We start from the raw sequence: 25,030 nt of genomic DNA on the forward strand, positions 1-25,030 counted from the left end.
AGGGAGAACCCTGTCAGCATCCTCATTGTCTCTTCTTTCATAGATCATTAGTATCATAGTTAAAAATGATGACTCCTGGCTGGCCAATCAGCACTCTCTGGTGAGCCAGCTGAGACGTGTGTGGGTCAGCGAAACCTTCCAAGAAAGACACCGGAAGGAGAACATGGCTGCCACCAACTGGAAGGAGCCCAAGCTGCTGGCCTACTGTCTGCTGAATTACTGCAAGTGGGTGCACCTGGGCGCTCTGCACCAAGTGGCCTGCTCTCCCCGATAAGCCTCTCCCTGAGCTCTGCATAGCTGGCTCACTGCATGTGTGTCATCGCATTTGTTGTAGAGGACGGGCTGCAATCTTGAGCTGCTCGAAAGCAAGTCAGACATCAAACATAGTTATGCAATTTGCCATAATTTAACCTGCCTTCTTATTTTGACCCTTCAGAAGGAATTACGGAGACATAGAATTGCTGTTCCAGCTGCTCCGGGCCTTCACTGGTCGTTTCCTCTGCAACATGACGTTCTTAAAAGAGTATACGGAGGAGGAGATTCCCAAAAATTACAGCATTGCTCAAAAACGTGCCCTGTTTTTTCGCTTTGTGGACTTCAACGACCCCAACTTCGGAGATGAACTGAAAGCCAAGGTGGGTCCCACTGTCACTGCGGGAGAAGCCATGGCATTTGAGCTCGTTTTCTAGGGAGCCAAGGGCACTACTCTTGTTCTGCTGTGCCTTTCCTCGTCTGGGCTGTTTACGAGGAAAATTTCATTGTTGGGAAACATAAGGCAGGTCCAGCCGTGAACCAGTGTTGACGAGTAGTTTGTTAGTTCCCTTGTTTTTATAAAACAACTTGTTTGAGGTGAGAAGAGTGAACCAGGCCAATGTCTCTTTTCCTCAAGTTTTTAACCTACCTTTACAGTTGCCATTGTAATAAAAGACAAGATTATTAGCTGCACCCTTGATTGAAGTCTAACTTGATGATGCAGCATAACCAAGCTGGTGGTCCTGCCACCTAGTGAAAGAGAGAGAGAGCATGGCTTTGTTTTCCTTCTCCTTCATTGTAAAATTTTTTTGTAGGTTCTGCAGCATATCTTGAATCCTGCTTTCTTATACAGCTTTGAGAAGGGGGAAGGAGAGCAGCTCTTAGGACCTCCCAATCCAGAAGGCGATAACCCGGAGAGCATCACCAGTGTGTTTATAACCAAGGTGACATCACTAACCATGCACTGGCCTGAAAAGTAACTTGGGAGATGTGACAGGTTCAAGGAAATAAGCTTTTTTCCCTAAGGCTTTTATTTTTCATGATTGCGTTAATTTATAGCAGAACATTATAATTCTTACTAGTGAATTTATTAAGGCAGCCTCCATGTGGAATGAATTATCTTTTCCACATTAATAGATTCCAATGAGAAACAATATATCTCAGTGAAAAATTCAGATGTCACAGTTGTTTTGTAGAAACCTCTGTTGCTGGTCAGTAGAGTTTTCAAGATCTGTTTACATCTTTAGCTTTGCAAAAGAATCTACTAAAAGCCAGTGAGAATATTAGACTGGATCCAGTTGCTACTGTGCCCCTTTACTGCCAAGTTCATGAACGTCGTCGTGGCACTAGGGTGTCTGAAGTCAGCTTGGGTCTCAGCACTGTTACAATAGTGTTTCCAGTTTGCACCAGTGAGGCTTTTGGAATCAAGTGTCTGCCTGAGGAATGCCTGTGCTGTGTTTCCCGTGGTGCCTCAGCTGTCCTCTGCCATCAGGCTGTTGAACTTCACTGGCAGACGCCGAGTGTGCCTTGAGGTTGTTGCACTGAGTGTCTGCACGGTGGGTGGTGGAGCGCTGTGAGCCGTGGGCATTCCCGCCTGTGGCGCGCCACCGGTGAGTCACCGCCCTCAGAGAGGACACAGTGGTTTCCTCACTGCTCCATCCTGGGGTCCAGGCAGAGGGAGTGCTGTTCACATGGACAGGTTGCTGGGCCTCCTGTAGTCTTTGTCCCTTAAGACAGACCTCTTTCCTGCAGTTTTGACCCCACGCCCACCCTGCTGTTGAAGTGAGAGCTGAGCCCAAGGAATTATCTTTGGTCCACATACTGATATTTGCCTTGTTCTGGGCAGCTGTGGGGAGATGGTGACCCGGACTCGGCCCCTCCCGTGTACTGCCTTCTCTAGGCTGTGTCCTCAGGGCCAGTTGCTGCCGACTCAGCACAAGTGAGGAGCTGGGATCTCGAGCGTCAATGGGGATAAATGGTGCGGGGCAGGCTGGCGTCCTGGGAGGGGCCGCCGTGAGGCAGCACATCCAGGGGAGAGGGGACCCTGGTGAAAACACAGTTGTCGTGGAAGACTTTAGTCTGGCTGGTGCTCTGAGAGGCAGAAGGTGGTTAGGGTACTTACTGGATGGTGCAGTCAGTATGCTTGATTCACTAGGAACGTGTAACGTGTTCCTCGGAGTGCACATTTTTTTCTTGTATTCATGAAACACATGTAAAAATCTGTCAGATACTTGATTGCATAGGAAAGCATAACAATTTTTTAAAAAACAGATTTTTTGGTAGGTAACATTTTCTGATCGTAATACTAAAAAATAAGGACAAGGTAATTAATGGTTGACTAGAAAAAAAAATCTCAATTACTTGGAAATTAAGAAACTCAATCCTGAATCACCTTGCATTGAAGAGCTAGTATTCCTTTTCTACCTCAAGCCCCTTTGCCCACTGCATTCTGACTTCTAAGCCTGCCCCTTTTTTCAGCACTAAAATAAATGTATCGAGTTTGTCATCTGTATGTAATAAAGGAAAATTGATGTGACATCATTGAGTCCATCACGGTAGAGCTTAATATGTGTGGAGAGAGAGAGAGAGTGAGAGAGTGAGTGTTTGTGTGTTTCAAGGCTTAGACTTGTCGAGTGACCCTTCAGAGGTAGCAGACCAGAAGTGCATCCTGTGCTCATGCTCTCGCAGGTCCTGGACCCGGAGAAGCAGGCGGACATGCTGGACTCGCTGCGCATCTACCTGCTGCAATTTGCCACGCTGCTGGTGGAGCACGCACCCCACCACGTCCACGACAACAACAAGAACCGCAACAGCAAGCTGCGCCGCCTCATGACCTTCGCGTGGCCCTGCCTACTCTCCAAGGCCTGCGTGGACCCCGCCTGCAAGTACAGCGGGCACTTGCTGCTGGCCCACATTATCGCCAAGTTTGCGATACACAAGAAGATAGTCCTGCAGGTACTGGGCGGGCTCCCTCCCGTCCACCCAACACCACACGCACATGCTGCTCCCGCGGACGAGCGCAAGCGCTGCCTGCTTCCCTATTTATTGTCCTTCCCAGTACATTTTAAAATGCTCCTCTCTGGGCTTCCCTGGTGGCGCAGTGGTTGAGAGTCCGCCTGCCGATACAGGGGACACGGGTTCGTGCCCCGGTCCGGGAAGATCCCACATGCCGCAGAGCGGCTAGGTCCGTGAGCCATGGCCACTCAGCCTGCGCGTCCGGAGCCTGTGCTCCGCAACGGGAGAGGCCACAACAGTGAGAGGCCCGCGTACCGAAAAAAAAAAAAAAAATGCTCCTCTCTGCCATCTTTTTGTGACTGTGAAACCTCCACGCTGATTCATTGTCACCCTTCCTCCCTGTTCCTGCTCCGCCCGCTCCTTCCTCTGCAGCCTTGCTTTTGAAATAAGACAGTGTCTACCTTGTCCGCCTCATGCTTCTCTACCCATTGTGTGAAAATGTGTTAGTCAAGGACCCCGGCCCACGCCTCAGCTAAAGACAGACAGTAGGCACTCTTGAACCCTTGTCTCCTAACCCCTCTTCGGGTTGACGACCTGAAGCACTTGTTCCTTGCATTGCTCAGTGGGTTAGGCTTTGATGTCAGGCAGGCTGAATTCGTGTTTTGTTTCTTCCACTCCTGTTCCGTGACTCTGACTGAGTTCGTCACTGGCCCTGTGTAAGAGTTAAATGTAATCATGCACTTGAGCACTCAGCCTGTCTGTCGCATTAAGCACCTGGTAAGTGCTGGCTCTTGTCCTGTCCTGTGAGTCACTCTTGATTGTTTCCTCTGACCACTCCCTCTTGGGAACTTCTCTGGACCAGAGACCCCAGGGTCATCTGTGACACCCTGTCATTCTCCCAGGCATGCAGGCTCAGCAAGTTCTGTTGTTTCCAGCCCCCATCCTGTCCCCTCCACCCACAGTGCCAGTTGGCTGGTCTGTGTTCCCACGACCTCACTTCCATCAGACCTTCACTTGAACTAATTCAGCACTGTCTCTGAGAGTGGCCCCTTTCACTCCATTTTCTACCCTGGGCTGGAGTAAAATGATCTGTATCCCTCAACTGACTTCCCACTGGTTACGCTAGAGGAGCTGGGTCCTGCTCGTCTTTGTACGCTCCACCCTAGTTCAGCACGGGCACATAGTAGGTGCTCAGAAAATATTAGAGCAAACGTATTCATTGATCAAAACTGAATGAAAGAGAACGTAACTACTGCGGTTTTTCCTAATAAGAGAGCCCTAAGGAACTTCTTTAAATTGTTTTGCAGAAATATCATGCCTTAGTTCTAAGTGATTGTTTTTATCTTGTTTTTTAAAACCTTCATTCTATCAGTATTTCTGTCCTGTCTTAGGTTTTTCACAGTCTTCTCAAGGCCCATGCAATGGAAGCCCGAGCAATTGTCAGGCAGGCGATGGCTATTTTGACTCCGGCGGTGCCTGCCCGAATGGAGGACGGGCACCAGATGCTGACCCACTGGACGAGGAAGATCATCGTGGAGGAGGGGCACACTGTCCCCCAGCTGGTTCATATTTTGCATTTGATAGTGCAGCACTTCAAGGTGTGTAGGAAGTACTGTAGATAGAGGTCGATTGCTTCAGAGCAAATACCCTGTCAGGCATTTGCTTTGAAGTTTCGCCTATCTTCGTTTTCTGCAATAATGTGGTCATGCATCTTTCAGTAAAGGTAATTCTGATCCATTGGTTAGTATGGGTATGTGTATGGCCTTATCAACATGGAAATTGCCGTAGTTTAGAGAATATATCCCTGGTATAAGCTTTTTGCTAAGATGGCATTTATCTTGTAAGTACAGTTGACCTTTGAACAACAGGATTTGAACTGTGTGGGTCTACTTGCATGCGGATATTTTTCTATAAACGTACTACGGTATTACATGCTCTGCCCTTGGTTGAATCCGTAGATGCGGGACTACGGATGGAGAGGGCAGACTGTAAAGTTTACACTTGCGTTTGTGACTCTGTCAGGGGTGGGCACCACTGACCCCTGTGTTGTTCAGGGGTCAGCTGTACTCAGTTGTCCATGAATACAGATGAGTTGTTACTCTAAGGTGGGAGGTAGTTGTCATTAACTCTAGATTTTGGTAACTTGGCTTGAAGGTGTCGCTGGCACCTCCTTCTCTATAACCAGATCACCCCCTTTGTTGGATTTATTTATATGTAGATACTTCTTGTAGATGTTTGGGTGGAGAAGAAAGGATTGAGTTAAAAGCTAATTCTTTTACAGCCAACTCTTTTAGAATTGGGAATTTGCCTCTTGGCATGGCTAATTTGTATGACATCAGGTCTGAAGTTCAACACACGTGACTAGACTTGCCTACCTAAAGATATTTCAGTGTTCAGCATTTTTTAAAGATGGTCCTAAAAGGCTGAAACACGCTCTTATGTTGGGACTCAGTAGCGGGGAGGGGGAGTGGTAAACACACATACAAAAGGTGCTGAGAATTTCTTTGCTAAAGTTACGGTTCAGAATTCTTGGGCAGGAGGTTGGACTGTGTGTGTTGGGGCCAAGGCGGGCTAAGTGGGCGTGTGTGCGGGGCGGCACGCAGTGTCCCTGGCGTGACCTGGCCCGTGCCTGCAGGTGTACTACCCGGTGCGGCACCACTTGGTGCAGCACATGGTCAGCGCCATGCAGAGGCTGGGCTTCACGCCCAGCGTCACCATCGAGCAGAGGCGGCTGGCCGTGGACCTGTCCGAAGTCGTCATCAAGTGGGAGCTGCAGAGGATCAAGGACCAGCAGGTAGGGCGTCAGCCCCTCGAGTCTTCCCTGACTGTTCTTTAGACCTCTCCCTGGAGAAGAGTCAGGAAGGTCAAGTGTGTGTGTGTTTCTTTAAGCCGGATGCAGACATGGACCCAAATACAAGTGGAGAAGGAGTCAACTCTGTCTCATCTTCCATTAAAAGAGGCCTGTCGGTGGACTCTGCGCAGGAAGTGAAGCGCTTCAGGACGGCGACAGGAGCCATCAGCGCAGTAAGAGCACGTGCACAGGCTGCGAGCGCCGCCTTTTACGGGTTCATTTATCCAACAAACTTTGAATGTGGGCCGAGTGCCCAGCACCGTGCCAGCAGGACAGCTGGGAAAGGCTGCCCTCACAGCTAGAAACCCCACGATGTCCCACATTGCTGGCTTCCTGGACCTTGGGCCCTTTCAGTCGCACGCACATGACCCCATACTTTCTCCATGGCTACTTTGCTTGTCCTTCTTCTGCGGAGACCACGCCCGCCAGGGGTGTCCCTGACGTCCAGGATGGGGTCTGCCCCGGGGAGGAGGGCCGCGTGCAGTTAGTGGGCTGCGCTGTTGAGAACTCTCTTCCCGCCGTCTCCAGGTGTTTGGGCGGAGCCAGTCTCTGCCGGGTGCGGACTCCCTCCTTGCCAAGCCCATTGACAAGCAGCACACGGACACCGTGGTGAACTTCCTCATCCGCGTGGCCTGTCAGGTGTGGTATCTGCGTGTCTCAGGTTAGGGATCCTTCCGAACAAAGGCTGCTTGATAGGCTCCAGTGACTTTGATTGTCTGTGATGGTTTAGTCAAAAAAGAAATAGACAAACCAGGGTCTGAGAGCTAGTTTTGTCCCTTTCATACCAAATTCCGTTCATTTCGTGACTTGCTAATATCTGAAGTCTGCCTGTGTTTTATAATACGATTTTAAAAAACATTTTTTTTTCAGTGGTGATGAAGTAATGGTATAGCTTATAATAGCATCTTGGTATTGGGGAAACATGGCAGTTCAGTGATCTTGGGCAAATCACTTGACTTGCGAGTTACCTGTGTCATAAAGGTGTTGGGATGACCCAACCTACATAAGTTATGGACAACATTAGTAATTCAGATGCTTTATAACTTGAATTTATCATTCAAATCAGTAATATATTTTCATGGAGTTGTTGGGAATCAATTCCTGAAACTTCATTTTTATATTTCGAAAAACCTTGTAACTGAAATTTCCCTCACAAAGTAGTTTTTATAATTATTAAAAAATAGTATACTTTGCAACACTATTGAGGATCTCCAAGTACTGAAAACAGTCTTCTAAACTCTTCAGCCGATCCTTTCCTGTGTGCTGCAGCGTGCTGGGCACGGCCTGGGAGGCCCAGCTGATGGATTAATCGCACAAATGAGTGCAAATCACCACTGACCCACTGTGAGGGAGGAGGGGGTGTCCCCAGAGGGATCAGAGACAGCTGGGTTGAGGCGGGGTTGAGTCAGACAGGAGAGGAGGTGGAGCACTGGGGTGGAAGGGCGCGGGGCAGCGGCGGGCGAGAGGCCTGTGCACACGTGTGCTGGGAAACTCGGGCTTGAACGTGCGTGAACTTGCAGGTTAACGACAACACCAACACTGCGGGGTCTCCTGGGGAGGCGCTGTCCCGCCGGTGTGTCACTCTCCTGAAGACAGCCTTGCGACCAGACATGTGGTCCAAGTCGGAGCTCAAACTCCAGTGGTTCGACAAGCTGCTAATGAGCGTGGTAGGTGCGAGGGCCCGGGCCCGGGCGGGCCACCAACTCCAATCTCCTTGCCCGCGGCTGGTCATGGCCCCTTTCACCTTCTCCTCTGGCCACTGGCTAATGAGGAGGGAGTGTCATTCGCTGAAAATGGCTCTTAGTCTTCAGCTCTCACCTCCACCCTAGGGAGAGTTGGGAGTTTTGAAAACAGAATAGTTCTCTTGCCTTTCACAGATTAATTTCTTAAACCCACCTACCCGCTGGCATGGAATAAACATTTTTAGTTGACTTATGCAACCACCTTTAAAGTAAAGTTGAATTTTTAAAATAGATTGAATGATGGACATAGCACTGTATAGTCAGGTAATTAGAGATAGCCCCAGATGCTGATTATTTGTTGGGTTTTTTGGTTGTTTTTGTTTCTGTAAAAACCACAATTCTGTAATTTTCTGGAGGTTGCAGAAGCTGTTCTCTTGCCTTATCCATTTCATTTCCAGGATACAGTTCAGTTTATCTAGTTCTGTGGTGAAATTTGAAAGCTTTTGGTCTCAGGATGATCATACCTACTGTAAGCATTTGTTATTTTGTGCTTCAAAGATGAGCAGCATCATTGCTCAAGTTTTTTGAAAGTTTACACAGGTTAACCTGTGCTATGGAAACAGAGTAATAGGCCTCCTGAGTCTGCAGCACATGCTTGCTGCTTAACTTATTTGCAGATTTCTTTCCTCTTTTTCTCTTTGAAAGGTCAAATTATTTTCCTATCAAATGTAATCACCATTGAATCAAGCTCAGCCCCTTCGCAGGCTGACGTTTTCTGAGGGCGATGGGTCTGCTCACACTGACTTCCTGCCTTTCCCCATGATCTGCCTCACAGCAGTGCACACACACGGTGCACCTGCAGGGCATGTGTGTGCGTCAGCCACAGACACATGTGTTGTGAGGCCAAACTTAAATCCTTACTGTAAAACTTGTGCTCTATTTTCTATTTTATTCTTTTGGGGTTTTTTTCTTTCTTTTTTTTTTTAATGCTGACAATCTGTTAGATTGATTTCATGATACACAGTTTCAAAGATACTTCTTTTTGGAAGGATATATGTATTTTAACTAAAAACATGAGAAAAAAGTAAAATTCATTGCAGTAGTTGCCTTTTTAAACCAGATTTTAGTGATTTTCAAAATTTTAGTACTACTTAATATTGAATATTAATATCTTTCATGAGCTTAAGGGAAGTTTGACTAAATATTTAAAGCAAATTTATTAAAAGGAAGATTATGAAATCTTACTGTGTTAATAAAATATGGTGGTCATTTATATACCTGATGTGTTTATTCTTCAGTGGTTGTTTATTTCATTTCCAAGTACTTATTGACATGTGTAGTTTTAATTTCGCTTGGTTTCTGTTTGTAATTCGCTGTACTGTTTATCTCATCTGTGTGTGGCCTGTGTTCTCCGTTCCAGGAGCAGCCCAATCAAGTGAACTATGGGAACATATGCACAGGATTGGAAGTGCTGAGCTTCTTGCTGACAGTGCTGCAGTCCCCAGCCATCCTGAGCAGCTTCAAACCCCTGCAGCGTGGAATCGCAGCCTGTATGACGTGCGGAAACACCAAAGTGTTACGAGCCGTCCACAGCCTTCTTTCACGCCTCATGAGTATTTTCCCAACGGAGCCAAGTATGTGACCTTTGCTGTTGGCGCCTTTCTTTCTTTCCGAGTGGATGGGTGGGCACAGAGCTTGTTAGCTGAGAATGCTCATCCTCCTGTTACTATAGTGAGCATTTTATTATTCTGCTTTTCTTTGTACCTTTAAACTTCCTTTAAAAGAAGTTGACATAAAAACTTCATGGTAGCAGTCTTTGCATTAGCAGTTTTTCCCAAAGCAGTTTTTTGTCTGCTTTGGAAATACAGTTTTCTTCATCAGCTAAACATACCATTTCCATATGGTATTTAAAGGAAGTTAGGTTAAAATATTTTGTCAGTTGTTGAACAGCAGACAAGATAGAATTTTGGCATCTCATATGTAAGTGTATTTAGGGTATTCGGGCGAGGCTTGGTGGCATGAAAGGTGGTTACTGAGCTCTGTAAACTGGGAACCACGCGTCCTGCGGTGAGAGGTGCCTGTGTCAGTCACCGCAGGTCCCAGACAGCCAAGCTCAATGCCAGCCTGAGGACAGTTAGCGTCCCAGAGCCTGGCCGGGCCCGCGAGCCGGACCCCAGGGCCCAGGTTCCCACTACTGTTTCAGGCACTTCGAGCGTGGCCTCCAAGTACGAGGAGCTGGAGTGCCTCTACGCGGCAGTGGGCAAAGTCATCTATGAGGGACTCACCAACTACGAGAAGGCCACCAGCGCCAACCCCTCCCAGCTCTTTGGTGAGCGTGTGTCCATCGTGGTTTCCCCAGCGTGGTCCAGCTGCGCACTGGATGAGCTTTTCCTTCTGGGGCCGAGGGGCGCTGACCCCTTGCACGCGAAAATCTTACGAGTTACAGTTGGCTCTCTGTATATTTTACATGGTTCCTTCGTGTCCGCAGCCCCTCATACACAGATTCAGCCGACCCCAGATCGTGTAGCACTGTAGTATTTACTAGTGAAAAAAAGCTATGCATAAGTGGACTCATGCAGTTCAAACCTGTGTTGTTTAAGGGTCACCTGTAATGTTGACATTTGGGATTAACCTGTACTTTTGTCAGAAATGGCACATTTTTATCTAGCACATTTTTAAATGTTTTAAGTAGTACGTTTTTGTGGATTACTCAATTTTTTAAGACCTTTCTCAAAAAACACCTGTCACCCTCTACCTTTCAGGGACCCTGATGATCCTCAAGTCTGCCTGCAGCAACAACCCGAGCTACATCGACAGGCTGATCTCGGTCTTCATGCGCTCCCTGCAGAAGATGGTCCGAGAGCATCTGAGCCCGCAGGCCGCCTCAGGCAGCACAGAAGCAACCTCAGGTGACTGGCTCGGCCCCGTGTTCCTCCCGGAGGCTTCGACACCTAAACGTGCCGGCTGTGATTAGATTCTAAAGCCAACACGAATGTCTGTTGTTTTTATGCAGTTCAGTATCATCTGCTCTTCACAAAGAGGTTCTGAGCATTTCATTTACAACCATAAAAAGACTCACTTTTTAAATGAACTTCTTTTAAAAATTGTGAATGTAAGAATGAAGAAATTTGAGCAACATTCATCACTAGATGAGAGTTATCTAACAATTTTGCTATAAAACAGAGATTGCTATTATCAGAGCTATTATTTCTGAAGAAGAATTAAGTTACCAGTTCCAGACCTGAGCTATGAGCTTCAGGAATCGGCGATATGTTGGTGTGCGGCAGGGAGCTGTGGTTGTCACTCTGCCAGTTGCCCCTCGGAGCACCAGTGCCATGCATGTGACTTCAGGGCTTGGCTGTATGCGGGGTTGCCTACAGTGGTCCCACCAGCTCCATCATCCCTTCCCCTGTGAGGAGGCTCTTATAGGGCCCCGCTGGCAAGGCCGAGTAGTCAGAAAGCCGTGAGGCACTTCAAATCCCAGAGCTCTAGTTGCAGGAGAAGATATTTTGGGGAGGAAATGGGCAGAATCCAGAGTGCCATGCAGTGCGGGCGGTTGGTTGCCTGCTCAGGCAAGTTGGTAGAGATCGTTGGGCTCTTTCTCCGCTTGAGCAGGAACCAGTGAGCTGGTGATGCTGAGTCTGGAGCTGGTGAAGACGCGCCTAGCTGTGATGAGCATGGAGATGAGGAAGAACTTCATCCAGGCCATCCTGACCTCCCTCATTGAGAAATCCCCCGATGCCAAAATGCTCCGGGCCGTGGTTAAAATTGTGGAAGAATGGGTTAAAAATAATTCCCCGATGGCAGCCAATCAGGTGAGCTGTGAAGAGGGGCTGTGCTCTGGCCAGGTGATCTTCCTGTGTGTGTAAAAGGAAATTCAGGCGTCGCATTCTAAGCTCTTCTGCAAGTTCTCAAACAAAACATTTTTTTCTCCAGTGTTTGCGTTCACCGAATCTTCCTTTATGGTGGATTTTTCTCACTGTGCTTAACAGAGTTTAAACAGAAATTTGGAATAACTGGTCACTTATCTTATAAGGTTTTACTTCTGTTAAAATGTTAAATGAACCTTACTTGTTAGTCTTCTATGGTGGTGAAGTTAAGCCAAAAATAATAATGATGGGGGATTATTATTTGATTTAGTAAGATGCTTTCAAACTTCTGATTTGTTTTTTAGTTTAGTTGCTTTTATGTTGGCACCTGTCTTGATCTTAAGCATCCGAAGAACCATTTAGAAACAACCTTGTCTTATTTTACCTGACAAGATCGTAAGAGCTTAAAAATTGGTAGAGCATATGGCTGAAATACTTGGGAGCATGTCTTTTTTCAAACAGAAATAATTGACCTTTTCCTTTAAAAAACAAATCTGTACAGACACCTACACTCCGGGAGAAGTCCATTTTGCTTGTGAAAATGATGACCTACATCGAAAAGCGTTTTCCAGAAGACCTTGAACTAAATGCACAGTTTTTAGACCTTGTTAACTATGTCTACAGGTAATCACAGCAATTAATCAAATGTTGCTCGTGTCAGTCCCTGGCGTGCTCTCTGACTAGCCAGTAATGTGACTTTTTAATCTTCTCATTATATCTAAATTTTAAGTGTTCATTTAAATCACATAATATGCTTTGGCATCATTAATGAGCCTTTTTGCTCAAATGCTGCATCAGCCCAGGACGATTTGGAACACACTCTTGGCCTTCATGGCGGCTTTTTTTGGTGTCCACTTGTTCACTGCTCGTTTGCTCACGGCCTGACGGTCCCCTGTCCTGCGTAGCTCTGCTATCTCGGTGTCGTTTCTTGGATTGCAGGGATGAGACGCTTTCTGGCAGCGAGCTGACCGCGAAACTTGAGCCTGCCTTTCTCTCTGGGCTGCGCTGCGCCCAGCCGCTCATCAGGGCCAAGTTTTTCGAGGTTTTCGACAACTCTATGAAGCGTCGCGTCTACGAGCGCCTGCTCTACGTGACCTGCTCCCAGAACTGGGAGGCCATGGGTAACCACTTCTGGATCAAGCAGTGCATTGAGGTAGGATGGACCCAGCTCATGGTCCGTGTGGGGGGCCTGGGGCCGGGTGTCCACACACGCAAAGGCAGATCAGACATCTCTACCACAAGACCGCTTTAATCTCTAGTAGGAAGGGGAAAGACTTAAAGCAGAAAGGGTAGAGCAGCCAGGCCAGACCAGCCTGACAACGCTGTGGGCTCTGACCCCTTGGTGCAAGAGGCCAGGGTGCTGGAGATGAGGCCCCACGTGAACGGTCAGGCTGTTTCAGTGGACAGCAGTTCAGATGGTCTCTGATGTTGTTCACAGGATTGTAGTCAGACTTCTGGCTTTATTCTTTGGATTAATCACCAACGTACTGCACCAGGCCACCTAGGTTTTCCAAAGCAGGTTACCGATGCTGTGCAAATAGGTTACCAGACCACTTTGTCTAATGAGACAAGGTTGTGAAATTCTCTTTGAGGGAAAAGAAGGGAATCGTGGCACCGGGTTTCAGTGAGAGCTTGTTGGCATGTTTCCGTTGGTGCTGAGTGTACGTTTTCTTAGTGCTGTAAATAGCAGTATCTGGAACTTCACTAATGGCAACACAGTGGGCAGAGTTCCCTGATTTATTCTTCATTCTTTCACGCGACTGACCGATTGCTATTAGGTGCCAAGCCCTGGGGTAGGAAGTGACAAAGACAAAAAAGACATTGGACCATGTAGAGGACATGGCAGGCTGAAGGGCACAGCTAGGAACCTGCTGTCCTGCCTCCTTCGTCCTGTGTGTCTGGTCCTTCGCCAGGTGTTACCAGTTCAAGGCCACTCGCTTTTCTCCCTCCCCTCTCCTGCCTCCCTCTCTGGCTCACGAAGATGACAGGAATGGTGTCCTTAGTGTTCACCCACCTTCCCTCCTGCCCGCCACAGATTTTACTGTTGCAAACTTGTTCTGATAGAGTAAAGCAGACTGTGTCGCTCCTTGCCTTTGTACCCAGCACAAAACTCCACCTCCAGGATACGGTCTTGCTGGCCCCTCTCCAGCCCTGTGCTGCCCCTCTGCCCCCGCTCGTTAGTCTCCAGCCTCACTGGCCTCCTGGGTTCTCACACATGCCACGTTCCTGACACCCACGCTGAACTGAAGCAGGCGCCCTTGTATCCTCTGTCGCCTGCCCGTTCCCTGGGCTGCATCATGACAATGAGCATGTGTGTGTTATGTGTTGATGTTGGTCTTGTCCTTCCCTCTGACACTCCAGCCTCACCAGGCAGGGGCACTGTCTCTGTGAAGTTGACAAACGAATCTCCAGGGCCTCACACAGTACATAGTGGGCGTCCAGTAAGAATGCAAGAGTGGCTGGGTCGGGGGCGGTGTGAGCCAGGTCGGGGCTTCGGGGAATAGTCTCGGGGGTGTTGCGTGTGCGTGGGGACTGTTACCTTATGGGCGCCCTGCTAGGGAGCTCACACCGTCCCCTGCGGACTGTGGGAAGCCCCTGGGGGTGTCGGGAGAGGGTGCCGAGGTCAGCTTGTGGAATAAGATGAGTTTGAGAAGAGTAAGTCTAGATGAGTTAGGAAGCTGTGTCTGGGCAGGAGGTGACGGCTGCCTGGCTGTTCAGGAGGTGATACCGGCAGGACCCGGTGATGTGGGTGGGAGACGAGAGAGACGGGAAAATGGGTGGATGGAGCCACAGCAGCTGCACTCCTGCCTGGGAGGTGCCTCTGAGGGGACAGGGGAGGAGTTCTGTCTGGTAGGGAGAGAGATGCCGAGTTTACGCCTAGATACGGAGTCAGGGGTACCTGAGTGGGGACGCTGGGAGAGAGGGTCAGACTCCTTTCTAAGCTGGGGGGTGTAGAGCGAGCTGGGGACTGGGGTCATCAGCATGTGCTGGTCGAGGCAACTCAGGGTTAACGGGGTCCACGCACCAGAGCACCAGACGTGCATCCCAGGTTTGTCTTCTCTCCCGCAAACCCCCTCCAGCTCCTCTTGGCCGTGTGTGAGAAGAGCACGCCCATCGGGACCAGCTGCCAGGGCGCCATGCTCCCGTCCATCACCAACGTCATCAACCTGGCCGATAGCCACGACCGCGCGGCCTTCGCCATGGTCACACACGTCAAGCAGGAGCCCCGGGAGCGAGAGAACAGCGAGTCCAAGGAGGAGGTAACGCCCGGCGCACGGTGCCCCCTTTCCACCGTGGGGCTCCCGTCCCTGTTGGAGAATTTTGTATCAGCCTTAGAATATTTTTAGGGCAAGAGCAATGTGTTAAAACCTGTCTCTGCCTGAAAGCTCTGAACGTGGTACTGTGTTCAATACTTATATTTTCCTTTTTTTAATGTTGAGGTATGATTGACATACATCCTGGTAGTCTCAGGTGTACAGTGTAATGATTTGGTATTTGTATGTACTGCGAAATGACCATCACAGTAAGTCTGGTCAACATCCATCGCCACACATAGTTACAGAAGTGTTTCCTTGTGAGGAGAACTTTTAAGACCTACTCTCTGGGCAACTTTCAAATACGCAGCACAGCATTGTTAACTGCAGTCCCCATGCTGTACGTTACATCCCCAGGACTTCTTCATCTTATAACTGCAAGTTTGTACCTTTTGACTCCTTGACCCATTCCACCTGCCTGCCACCCTCTGCCTTTGGCAACCGCCATTCTGTTCTCTGTATTTAGGAGCTTGTGTGTGTGTATTTAGATTCCACACATAAAACTGAAATCATATGATTGATTTCAGTTAGCATAATGCCCTCAAGGTCTATCCCATGTTGTCGCAAATGGCAAGGTTTCATTCATTTTTATGACTGAATAATATCCATTCATCTGTTGATGGACACTTGGTTATTTCCATTCAGTTAGATGTTTGTTTTTTTTGTTTTTTTTTTTTTTTGCGGTACGCGGGCCTCTCACTGTTGTGGCCTCTCCCGTTGCGGAGCACAGGCTCCAGACGCGCAGGCTCAGCGGCCATGGCTCACGGGCCCAGCCGCTCCGCAGCATGTGGGACCTTCCCGGACCGGGGCACGAACCCGTGTCCCCTGCATCGGCAGGCGGACTCTCAACCACTGCACCACCAGGGAAGCCCCAGTTAGATGTTTTTAAAAGCAGAATTGATAAGCACCTTGTCTCATCATTAAATTTGGAGAGAGATCACTTTATTGTGGGCTGTGCTGCTGAGCAAAGGGTATTTTACTCTTTGGTGATTGTTCTCCCCAAGTCAGGAGTAGCCCGTGTTGTATTACAAAGCACTGCTTCAGGAAGTGACGCTGTCATGAAGGAACTGCGGCTCTAGCTGGCTCCGTGGTCCACCTAGTGTGAACCTCCTGTGTCTCTACCCAGTCCTGGCGGGAGCGGCTGTGGAGCCCAGACCCGACCCGCAGGGCAGAGCCTTGGTCCCGCTGACTGTCAGTACCCTGTGTGCAGTGGCTGACACCACTCAGGGTGTTGGTCTGTAAGCTGTTTCCTTTAGAGTGTTGGCCCTTGGAAGCTCAGTCTGCCTGGAGTGTTGGATGTTAGAAGACAGCCAGTCAGTGTTGAAGGAGGAGGGTACCCTCTTTGCTTTAAAAGGGGTAGTTGGTACCCTCTTCTGTATGTGAGACATCCACTTATTTTATTTACAAATAAATAAAAATTTTCTTCACTTAGCAGTTGCTAAGCACTAGATCATTTGGTGATAGAATCTTTTTTTCTTTCTGTCATCCTCCTGTGTGAAATAAATTGCCAGCTTTGAAGTGATTCTTCTGCATTTTCAAGGGCGCACACCACATGGCCAATAACGTGACTTAGAGCCTAGTCTGATGATTGGATTTTGACTGTGACTTCCCAGAAAATTCAGAGAGAAATAAGGTTCATTCTTTTTGGGGGATGAGTTGTGTAAAACACCATGCCAGCAAGGTTCTGTGCATTGGCCTGACAGTATTATTAATCTGAATGAGCAAGACAGCCAGGCAGCTATGTTGCATTCTATTTATTTTATTTATTTATTTTTGGCTGCATTGGGTCTTCATTGCTGCGCATGGGCTTTCTCTAGTTGCAGCGAGTGGGGGCTACTCTTTGTTGCAGGGTGCAGGCTTCTCACTGCAGTGGCTTCTCTTGCTGTGGAGCACAGGCTCTAGGTGTGTGGGCTTCAGTAGTTGTGGCTCGTGGACTCTAGAGTGCAGGCTCAGTGGTTGTGGCTCATGGGCACTAGAGCACAGGCTCAGTAGTTGTGGCTCATGAGCTCTAGAGCGCAGGCTCAGTAGTTGTGGCTCACAGGCTCAGTAGTTGTGGCGCATGGGCTTAGTTGCTCCGCGGCATGTGGGATCTTCCCAGACCAGGGCTCGAACCCGTGTCCCCTGCATTGGCAGACGGATTCTTAACCACTGCGCCACCAGGGAAGTCCCTAAAGTTGTAATTTCTTTTTAACTTTGCTTTCCATAATCCAAATATGAAAGCAAAATGGTGACATTTTTATAGTGTCGTGTAAGAAAGAGAGCTAGGTCTGGTCTAGTTTAATATGCTTGTTGTTTATTTTAGAATTCAAGGTTATTTAATCATAAACTTCCAAGAAACTAAAATTTTATTTACCAAAAGTGTAACAAGAAGTTTACAAGAATTGTGATTATTGATTTTCTTCAATTGACCTTTCGGTTTTACATGTTTGTTTCTGTTTTTTAGGATGTGGAGATAGATATTGAACTAGCTCCTGGAGATCAGACCAGCACGCCCAAAACCAAAGAACTTTCGGAAAAGGACATTGGAAACCAGCTGCATATGTTAACCAACAGACACGACAAATTTCTTGATACGCTCCGGGAAGTGAAGGTCTGTGCAAATCTGGGGGGTAGTTGTGGTTCTCCCCCTGCCCCTGAACATGTTGAGCAGTCCATGAACCCATGGACTCCCCCAGTCTCTGCTTGAGGTGAGCGTTTCTATAGGCAGGTCTGTGGATACTCGTGGCCATTGAGTGCTTTGGCCTCTGCCACACTGACTTGGAGCAAGGAGGCATCTGACGCCCTGACCGGGGTGAGGGGAGCAGCCACATGAGGTCAGCCAGGCTCGCTTCATCATGGCCTTCCTCACTGGGCAGCCTGAGTAGCAAGTAGGAGTATTCTCCACTTAAATGTTTTCTTCCATTTTCCTTGGAATATTTGTATCCTTGGGTTTTGCATTTTTAATAGAGATGTGGGTATGAGAGTGAATTCCCATCTTGACCTGTTGTTGGGTAAAAAGGACAACGTGATTGTGATGTGTGTGTCTCCGTCTTGGGCGGCAGGGCCCATGGAGGGACGGCAAGTGTGTGCCTGAGCCCCTCAGCGCCGGCTTCTTGATGCCGCGTGGGGAGCTGGGCTTCAAGCAGCCAGAAACCTGGCTGTTTATAAGAAATTCATACTTCAAAAACCACGGAGCTGTGGACAAAATCAAACACATCTGGGGATTTGATATACCCTCTGGGCCCCTGGTTTCCAGCTCCGACCCCATTTGTGGGGTGTTCTGGTTCGGCCCTGTGCATTCCAGGCACCTCTCCAACTCTTGCCCGCTGTCAATTGCAGAGACTCTGAACTTTTATGGTTCTTGATTTGTTCTTCAGAATTACACCTGTTGGCAAATAGCTGAGCTAGTATGTGTATGCTTCTCCTGTTTCCTCTTCATACCTTCAGCAGCCTCTGCTTTGATGGCGCCTCTCGTTTGCACTTTCAGCATCAGCATTGTGTTCGTACTTCTCGGGCCTGGTGGAATCAGTAATAGGAAATGCCCTTGAAAGTTAAAAATGTAGGTGTGTCACTGGTGAGCCCCTTACTCAGGTCGTGGCTCAGCTGCTAAGCACACCGGGGGTCTGTGGTGCTCAGAATCTGTGTTTCACTTTGGCATGACGTTTGTTCAGGTCTTTGAAAGTTTGGAAGTGGAGGAGCGTGTGGTAAGGTGGGGCAGTAACGTTTCCTGACCAAGGACGCGTGGGGCACCCGCGTGGCAGGGGTTTCAGCACCAGCCCTTGCCCGCTACACCAGTCTTTCCTCTCTGCAGACTGGAGCCCTGCTCAGCGCTTTCGTCCAGCTGTGCCACATCTCCACCACGCTGGCCGAAAAGACGTGGGTCCAGCTTTTCCCCAGATTGTGGAAAATCCTATCTGACAGACAGCAGCATGTGAGTCTGTTTTTTAAGTCCTCTTTTGAAAAATGTAGTTTTAGCTTTTGATAAGTATTTGATTAAATTTCAAAGGCTGAGGAAACTAGTATTATCCAAGAGTGAATTATCAAAAATATCCCAGATGCTGAGAGAGAGTAAAGACGTACTGATTTTTGCACGAGACCCAGGTCAACCTGCTCTTGGGTTTCAGGCTCTGGCGGGCGAGATCAGCCCATTCCTGTGCAGCGGCAGCCACCAGGTGCAGCGGGACTGCCAGCCCAGTGCCCTCAACTGCTTTGTGGAGGCCATGTCCCAGTGTGTCCCTCCCATCCCCATCCGGCCCTGCGTGCTCAAGTACCTGGGGAAGACCCACAACCTCTGGTTCCGCTCCACCTTGATGCTCGAGCACCAGGCCTTTGAGAAAGGGCTGAGCCTACAGATTAAGCCCAAGCAAACAACAGAGTTTTATGAGCAGGAGAGCATCACTCCACCTCAGCAGGTGAGGCCCCGCCTTGTTTTGTTGATCGCGTCTTCCTTGCTGGTGACTTCGTGGTCCCAGCAAACATCTCCCCAGTGATTTTAAATTAGGTACCGTGAAGTTGCTCTGTTGGGGCCGGGGGAAAGCAGTTGTCATGAGCACTCGGAAACTGTGACCTGTGTTTCAGGAGATTCTGGATTCCCTCGCTGAACTTTACTCTCTGTTACAAGAGGAAGACATGTGGGCAGGCTTGTGGCAGAAGCGGTGCAAGTACTCGGAGACAGCGACGGCCATCGCCTACGAGCAGCACGGGTTCTTCGAGCAGGTAATGCCGTCGGGCGGGATGTCCAGGTCGCATGGGTGGTGAAAGGCGTTTATAGTGGTTCCTTATTATGTCCTCCAGTCAGTTCATGTCTAAATAAGAAATTTACTGTTTTCTTTGAAGCATTTATTTATCCACATAAAGACTCTTTGATTAAAGTCTCAATTTCAGAGAAACATACGTATGTGACGTGAACATTTTTAAAGCTCAGTCCTGAATCATTTCCTGTTAGTTGCTAATGTGGATGCTTCTTATCTACAGTCATTGATCCTGTTGGAAGTGGTAGGTAGATTGTGATCAGTGTGAGATTTAATCCTCGTGCCTGTCCTTTCACTGTAGTGTGGGTCACTGTTGCAGGTATAGTCGCAGCCACGTGTAGGACACTGAGCCACAGAAACTCCAGAGGCAGAGGCACGGGCTGTGGCCCCTGCTCTCATCTCTGACGGATGGAAGAATGCACCCGGGGTCTGGGCAGTCTCCCTCCCGCTCCTTCCGTTCTGTATGGGGAATTACGCACCTTCTCCTCCACTCTCTTCTGTTCTCTGAATGGAGAATTCTGGGTGTTGGGTGACCTTAGAGAAGAGCAACGAGACACCCCTGGGTCTGTGATGCAACTTGCCCTAAACAATTGAGCAATGGTCATGTAAAAGTTTCTAGTCAAACCGCAGTTTGAAAGCAGTTTAACTTTTTTAGGCCCAAGAATCATATGAAAAGGCAATGGATAAAGCCAAGAAGGAACATGAGAGGAGTAATGCATCTCCTGCTATTTTCCCAGAATACCAGCTCTGGGAGGACCACTGGATTCGGTAAGCTGAACAGTGACATGTTCAAGAATCAGTTAAGGAAACCAGTGAGAAGTCTCTGAAATTTTCTCATAATGAGTGTTTTTAAGAGGGAACTTTGCTGCTTTCTTTATGGCCCCGTGAAGAAAAGAACAAACAAAAACCTATAAACAGCTTTTAAAGTCTTGAGTAATTGAGAGTGTGTTGGAGAAACAGTGAATGACTCCTGCTCTCCACAGGCTCCAGAGCTCTGAGCTCTCTGCTGCAGGGGCTGCGGTTCTTGCTGCTCCGGGGGCGTGCGTAGTTTACTGCCCTGGGGCACCTCAGCATCCCACAGAAGCCTGCCTTTCTCTGTGTGGGGGAAATACTTTTTCCTTTCGGTGGAATGGCAATGACTTAAAATCCCATCTGTGGGTGTGGTCACTGAGCTTTGGCCCTGGATCCCTGGTCTCTAGGTGCTCCAAGGAGTTGAACCAGTGGGAAGCCTTGACGGAGTATGGCCAGTCCAAAGGTCACATTAACCCTTACCTGGTCCTGGAGTGTGCTTGGCGGGTGTCCAACTGGACTGCCATGAAGGAGGCGCTGGTGCAGGTGAGACCCCACCCCTCCCCGCCCAGCCCGTGACTCGTCCGTGCTCAGGTCACAGTCTCCACAGCTTAGTGGGGCCCTGTTGCCAAAGCTGTGAGTCTCTGGAGATTTCCCTTCACTCACAGCAAGCTGGGCATTTTGACAGATGAAAGAGAGCGCTTGGGAAGCAAGAGTTATCTTGGGTTATCACTAACATCTTTCCTGAGTTTGAGTTAAATTATAACTTAAGTATTAGTTCATTATTGAGTTACAGTAAAAAGTATCGGGGAGACCTTGGATTCTCTGAGAAAACAGTAATGTCTGGAGAAATTTGGAAAAACAGAGGCAATTGTACTGGTGGACTTGGTTGGCAGAAGCTCTGCAGCAGTGAGTATAGCAGAGGTGAATTGTACAAGCCCAGGGCCTGGCACAGTAGCTGCTGTCAGTAAGTTTGTTACATGAAAACAGTACCACATTCAAAGCATGTCTTGCATTATGGAAGTGGTAATTGTGCAGTGTAAGTGAACTTGAGCCATTAATGTGGTTGAGTGCTACGTTTTCAAAAATTAAACTCCATCCAGAGGAATTCGGTGCATGACGTGAGAGCAGGCACAGAGGTAGAGTTTTCTTTCCCACACTGGGAAGCCTGTGTCAGGGCATGAAAGTTACGGTGTCAGACAGCACGGCTGTGTTGTCTGAACCCCGCGTCGTCGTCGTCGTCGTCGTCATCATCATCATCATCATCATCATCATCATCACCATCACCACTGTCACCACCATCATCACCATCATCAAAGCCTTGGGTGGTCTGTGAAAGCAGCTATTCTTGTTGCTCTTTATTTTTTCCTGCATCTGTACCCTTCTGTGATTTTCTCCCTTGGCCCCTTTTCTGTGCTGCTGCTTCTCAGTTTTTGACCTTTCCTATGTGGTGTCAGTGTTATGGGGTTTAGGGGTTTACACTATTGTCCTGTTCTCACCTTCCCCCTTTACCTAGTAAGGGTTTATTTACAGTCACACCAATGATTCTCCTTCCTTAATGTGGAGACTCAAAAGATTATAGGCCACTGTGTTTGAAAGGATTAACCTAAAATTTTAACTTGTATTGTGAATACCGTGCTTATTTTGTTACTTCTGCTGCTTTTAAACAAAATGCAAAAGATCGAAGAACTGAAATAGTCACAAGCTATTAACTACAGAGTGGTTACAGAGCCCAGGGTCTGGACTTTCAGGGTGGGACCTGGGAAATGGCTCGCCTGATGCAGGGAGTTGGTGTTACTCTGAGAAATAACCAATCACTTATGTAGGTAAACAGAAATAAATATTTTGCTGACAGGTTGCATTTACAGTTGATTGTTCTTTATTCTGATAAACATTCTCCTTTATTTTATCTCAATGTAAAAATATTTATATTATAAATAAGTATTTATAGCTCACTCTAACGGTTTCTTTTTCTCCTTTCCAAGGTTTCACTTAGCAGGGTATGTGCAGTATCATACTGTCCATAGGTCTGACAAATGATCTTCTTCTTTCACAAATTCTTGATTATTTTCCCAAAATTTTAAAGCACTTACTGGTTAGAAAAAGCTCAAAGTATATTAATAAGCACTCTGGGTAATCTGCAGTAAATTAATTTCAAATGGTCTTGAGAGTACTAACTTATTTACTCATTTACCAGTATTTAAAAGAAAAAAAATCAAATTACCTTTCTTTTTCCTCCTGTGTCTTGCGATTATGGGGCTGCTTGTAGTAGTTAATTTCTTGGTTTGGTTTAATAAATGGGGTAATTTTTTTCAGTGGAGGAGAAATTAGAAGACGGGCCTTTGTTCTAATGTTACAGAGGGCAGGTGTGATTGACAAAAGCCTATCTTAAATAGTGTTTAAGTCCAGAAAATGTAAGATTTTAGGTGTAATTTTAGAGGATCATGTAGGAAGCAGATGTGTTTACAAGGTTGTCTCCCTGAATTTCTTCATCACTGTATTACTGAGAACTAAGGGGCGGTGGATGTGACTCTGCTGTGAAAAAGTCAGACGTCAGAAAACAAGGCCAGGTGTTACGTCAGCGCATTATTATTCCCATCACTGCTCTTACCTCATTTGTACAGAGAGCAGCATGGCACTAAGATGTGTGTAATTTCTATTACTTCCCAAAGGTGCTTCACAATGAATGTCTTGCTGATCTTGTTACAGCAAGTCCTATAAAATTCTTTTAAGAATATCTCTATATTCTTTCATTTTTTTATACACAAAGAGATTATTTTTGAAAAGAGTTTAATTTTTTAATTTACATTTTAAAAAATGCTCTAAGAGGCTGATAAAATGCAGTGAGTTCTAATGCCTTCTTTAGAAAGTGGTGGGCAAACACAGGGGCTTTCCCAGGCACACCTGGAGCCTCTACCTGGGCTTAGGGCCAATGGGAGGAAACGTGATGGCTCTAGGCTCTGTATACTTCATCAGAACTGATAACCAAGATATGAGAAATCTGGGGGAAACTTATAGTAGATAATAAAGTGCGGCTTTTAAATGACAGTAAAATTTATGAATGTTCACTCATATTCTTCTAAACCTGAATCGCTGCCTTCAGCTTCCTTATATAATGTGGAACAAGTTAGATTAATTTCCCAGGATAACAGTGTGAATTGGAAACAATTCAAAATTATACTGATATTTATCAGAGAGGAGATGAGCACATATTTAATCCTTTGAAAATTCACTGGCTGACTTTGTACGTTGTTCGTCTGGTCTGTCATAATGGTGTTGATCAGTTTCCCCTTTCTGGAACTACTAGTGACCTTAAAGCAAGGAGCCTGTGGCACCTCCATAGATAGAGAGATTGGCCACTCATTGGTATTCGGCAAAGGAGAGTGTCCAGAAAAAATATAAAGCATGATGACATCTCTAAAGAAAATGTCTATTTATAGCTTAATTTCTGTTTATTGCTTTGCAAACTGGCTACCAAAAAATTGACTTTACTTTTTGACTCTTTCCACTGAGAGGAAGTATACCCATTGTTTCCTATGTGATATTCTTCCATAACCAGGTAGAAGTAAGTTGTCCAAAGGAGATGGCGTGGAAGGTCAACATGTACCGTGGCTACCTGGCTATCTGCCACCCTGAGGAGCAGCAGCTCAGCTTCATCGAACGCCTCGTGGAAATGGCCAGCAGCTTGGCCATCCGCGAGTGGCGGCGGCTGCCCCATGTGGTGTCCCATGTGCACACACCTCTTCTCCAGGTGGGTCCCTCGTAGCAGAGCTCCTCCTGCCCAGGCTTAGGTCCATAAGCTGAGCTGGACGGGGGAGGAAACTCCTTCCACTTGTCGTTTCCCATTTAAATTCATCCTCGGTGAAAGGAAGGCCAGAGTCAAAACGGAGGGGACTAAAATGTTGCGTCTCATTTTTGGTGCTTCCAAGGGATTTAAGTGACAGAAGCCGACCCACAGGAGTGATCTTGATGATTTTCACTTTTGCTTTAGGAATATTCTTTCATGCCCACTGTACCACCATCAGTGTGATGCCACTGCTCAGCCTGAAAAGGTCTCTCCTCCTCTGAGACTCTTAAAACTGCAGTTAAATAGGCTGTGCCTTGGCTTCTTCCTTTGTGTATCGTCTTCACTACTTCTGACAATTTGTGCAGCCACACCAGCCACCATTCAATGGCTCAGATCTAAAGGATCTCTCCCCACAGCTCCTTGTGCACGCTGCCTCTCTCCATGGAACATGCTTCTTCCCATCCTCCCAGCCCCTATGCATGTGTGTGTGCACGCGCGTGCGTGCGCGTGCGTACACACACACAAAGGGCTGTGTCAGCTCTTGTCCTGTTTTATCTGGCACCTGTCATGGAGCAGCTCCCAGTGTTATTGAATGAGTAAAACTATAGGCAGAATGGTCATACTTTTTTCCTCTTGAAAGAGTAGTTTTGAGACTTGAACTGCTATATTGATTTTTATAGTAGTTTTTTATAGATTTTTTAAATGATATAGTTATTTATTAATATACTTAGATTATTTTGTCATTGTCATAGTGAACCAGAAGTTCATTGAAGCAATTAATTGCTTTGTTTTGATATTTTT

The 25,030-nt window shown here is 47.4% G+C and overlaps 1 protein-coding gene across 13 annotated transcripts in view; it reads left to right on the top strand.

Moving 5' to 3' along the window:
* Positions 1 to 25,030, top strand: part of TRRAP (transformation/transcription domain associated protein) — a 112,096-nt gene that overhangs the window by 54,300 nt on the left and 32,766 nt on the right. For all 13 annotated transcript variants that reach the window (XM_060079278.1, XM_060079288.1, XM_060079287.1 and 10 more), the window contains 23 exons: positions 44 to 225; positions 437 to 635; positions 1,068 to 1,196; positions 2,941 to 3,207; positions 4,599 to 4,805; positions 5,843 to 6,001; positions 6,097 to 6,231; positions 6,587 to 6,697; positions 7,579 to 7,725; positions 9,161 to 9,374; positions 9,944 to 10,069; positions 10,503 to 10,649; positions 11,356 to 11,555; positions 12,112 to 12,233; positions 12,549 to 12,762; positions 14,690 to 14,869; positions 17,367 to 17,513; positions 18,714 to 18,833; positions 19,027 to 19,314; positions 19,481 to 19,618; positions 20,309 to 20,421; positions 20,853 to 20,988; positions 24,002 to 24,193. In XM_060079278.1, the coding sequence (XP_059935261.1) occupies positions 44 to 225; positions 437 to 635; positions 1,068 to 1,196; positions 2,941 to 3,207; positions 4,599 to 4,805; positions 5,843 to 6,001; positions 6,097 to 6,231; positions 6,587 to 6,697; positions 7,579 to 7,725; positions 9,161 to 9,374; positions 9,944 to 10,069; positions 10,503 to 10,649; positions 11,356 to 11,555; positions 12,112 to 12,233; positions 12,549 to 12,762; positions 14,690 to 14,869; positions 17,367 to 17,513; positions 18,714 to 18,833; positions 19,027 to 19,314; positions 19,481 to 19,618; positions 20,309 to 20,421; positions 20,853 to 20,988; positions 24,002 to 24,193 (3,873 nt within the window). The remainder of the gene's footprint in view (positions 1 to 43; positions 226 to 436; positions 636 to 1,067; positions 1,197 to 2,940; positions 3,208 to 4,598; positions 4,806 to 5,842; positions 6,002 to 6,096; positions 6,232 to 6,586; positions 6,698 to 7,578; positions 7,726 to 9,160; positions 9,375 to 9,943; positions 10,070 to 10,502; positions 10,650 to 11,355; positions 11,556 to 12,111; positions 12,234 to 12,548; positions 12,763 to 14,689; positions 14,870 to 17,366; positions 17,514 to 18,713; positions 18,834 to 19,026; positions 19,315 to 19,480; positions 19,619 to 20,308; positions 20,422 to 20,852; positions 20,989 to 24,001; positions 24,194 to 25,030) is intronic.

Source organism: Mesoplodon densirostris, chromosome 16 (genome assembly GCF_025265405.1).
Source record: "Mesoplodon densirostris isolate mMesDen1 chromosome 16, mMesDen1 primary haplotype, whole genome shotgun sequence".
Taxonomy (NCBI): domain Eukaryota; kingdom Metazoa; phylum Chordata; class Mammalia; order Artiodactyla; family Ziphiidae; genus Mesoplodon; species Mesoplodon densirostris.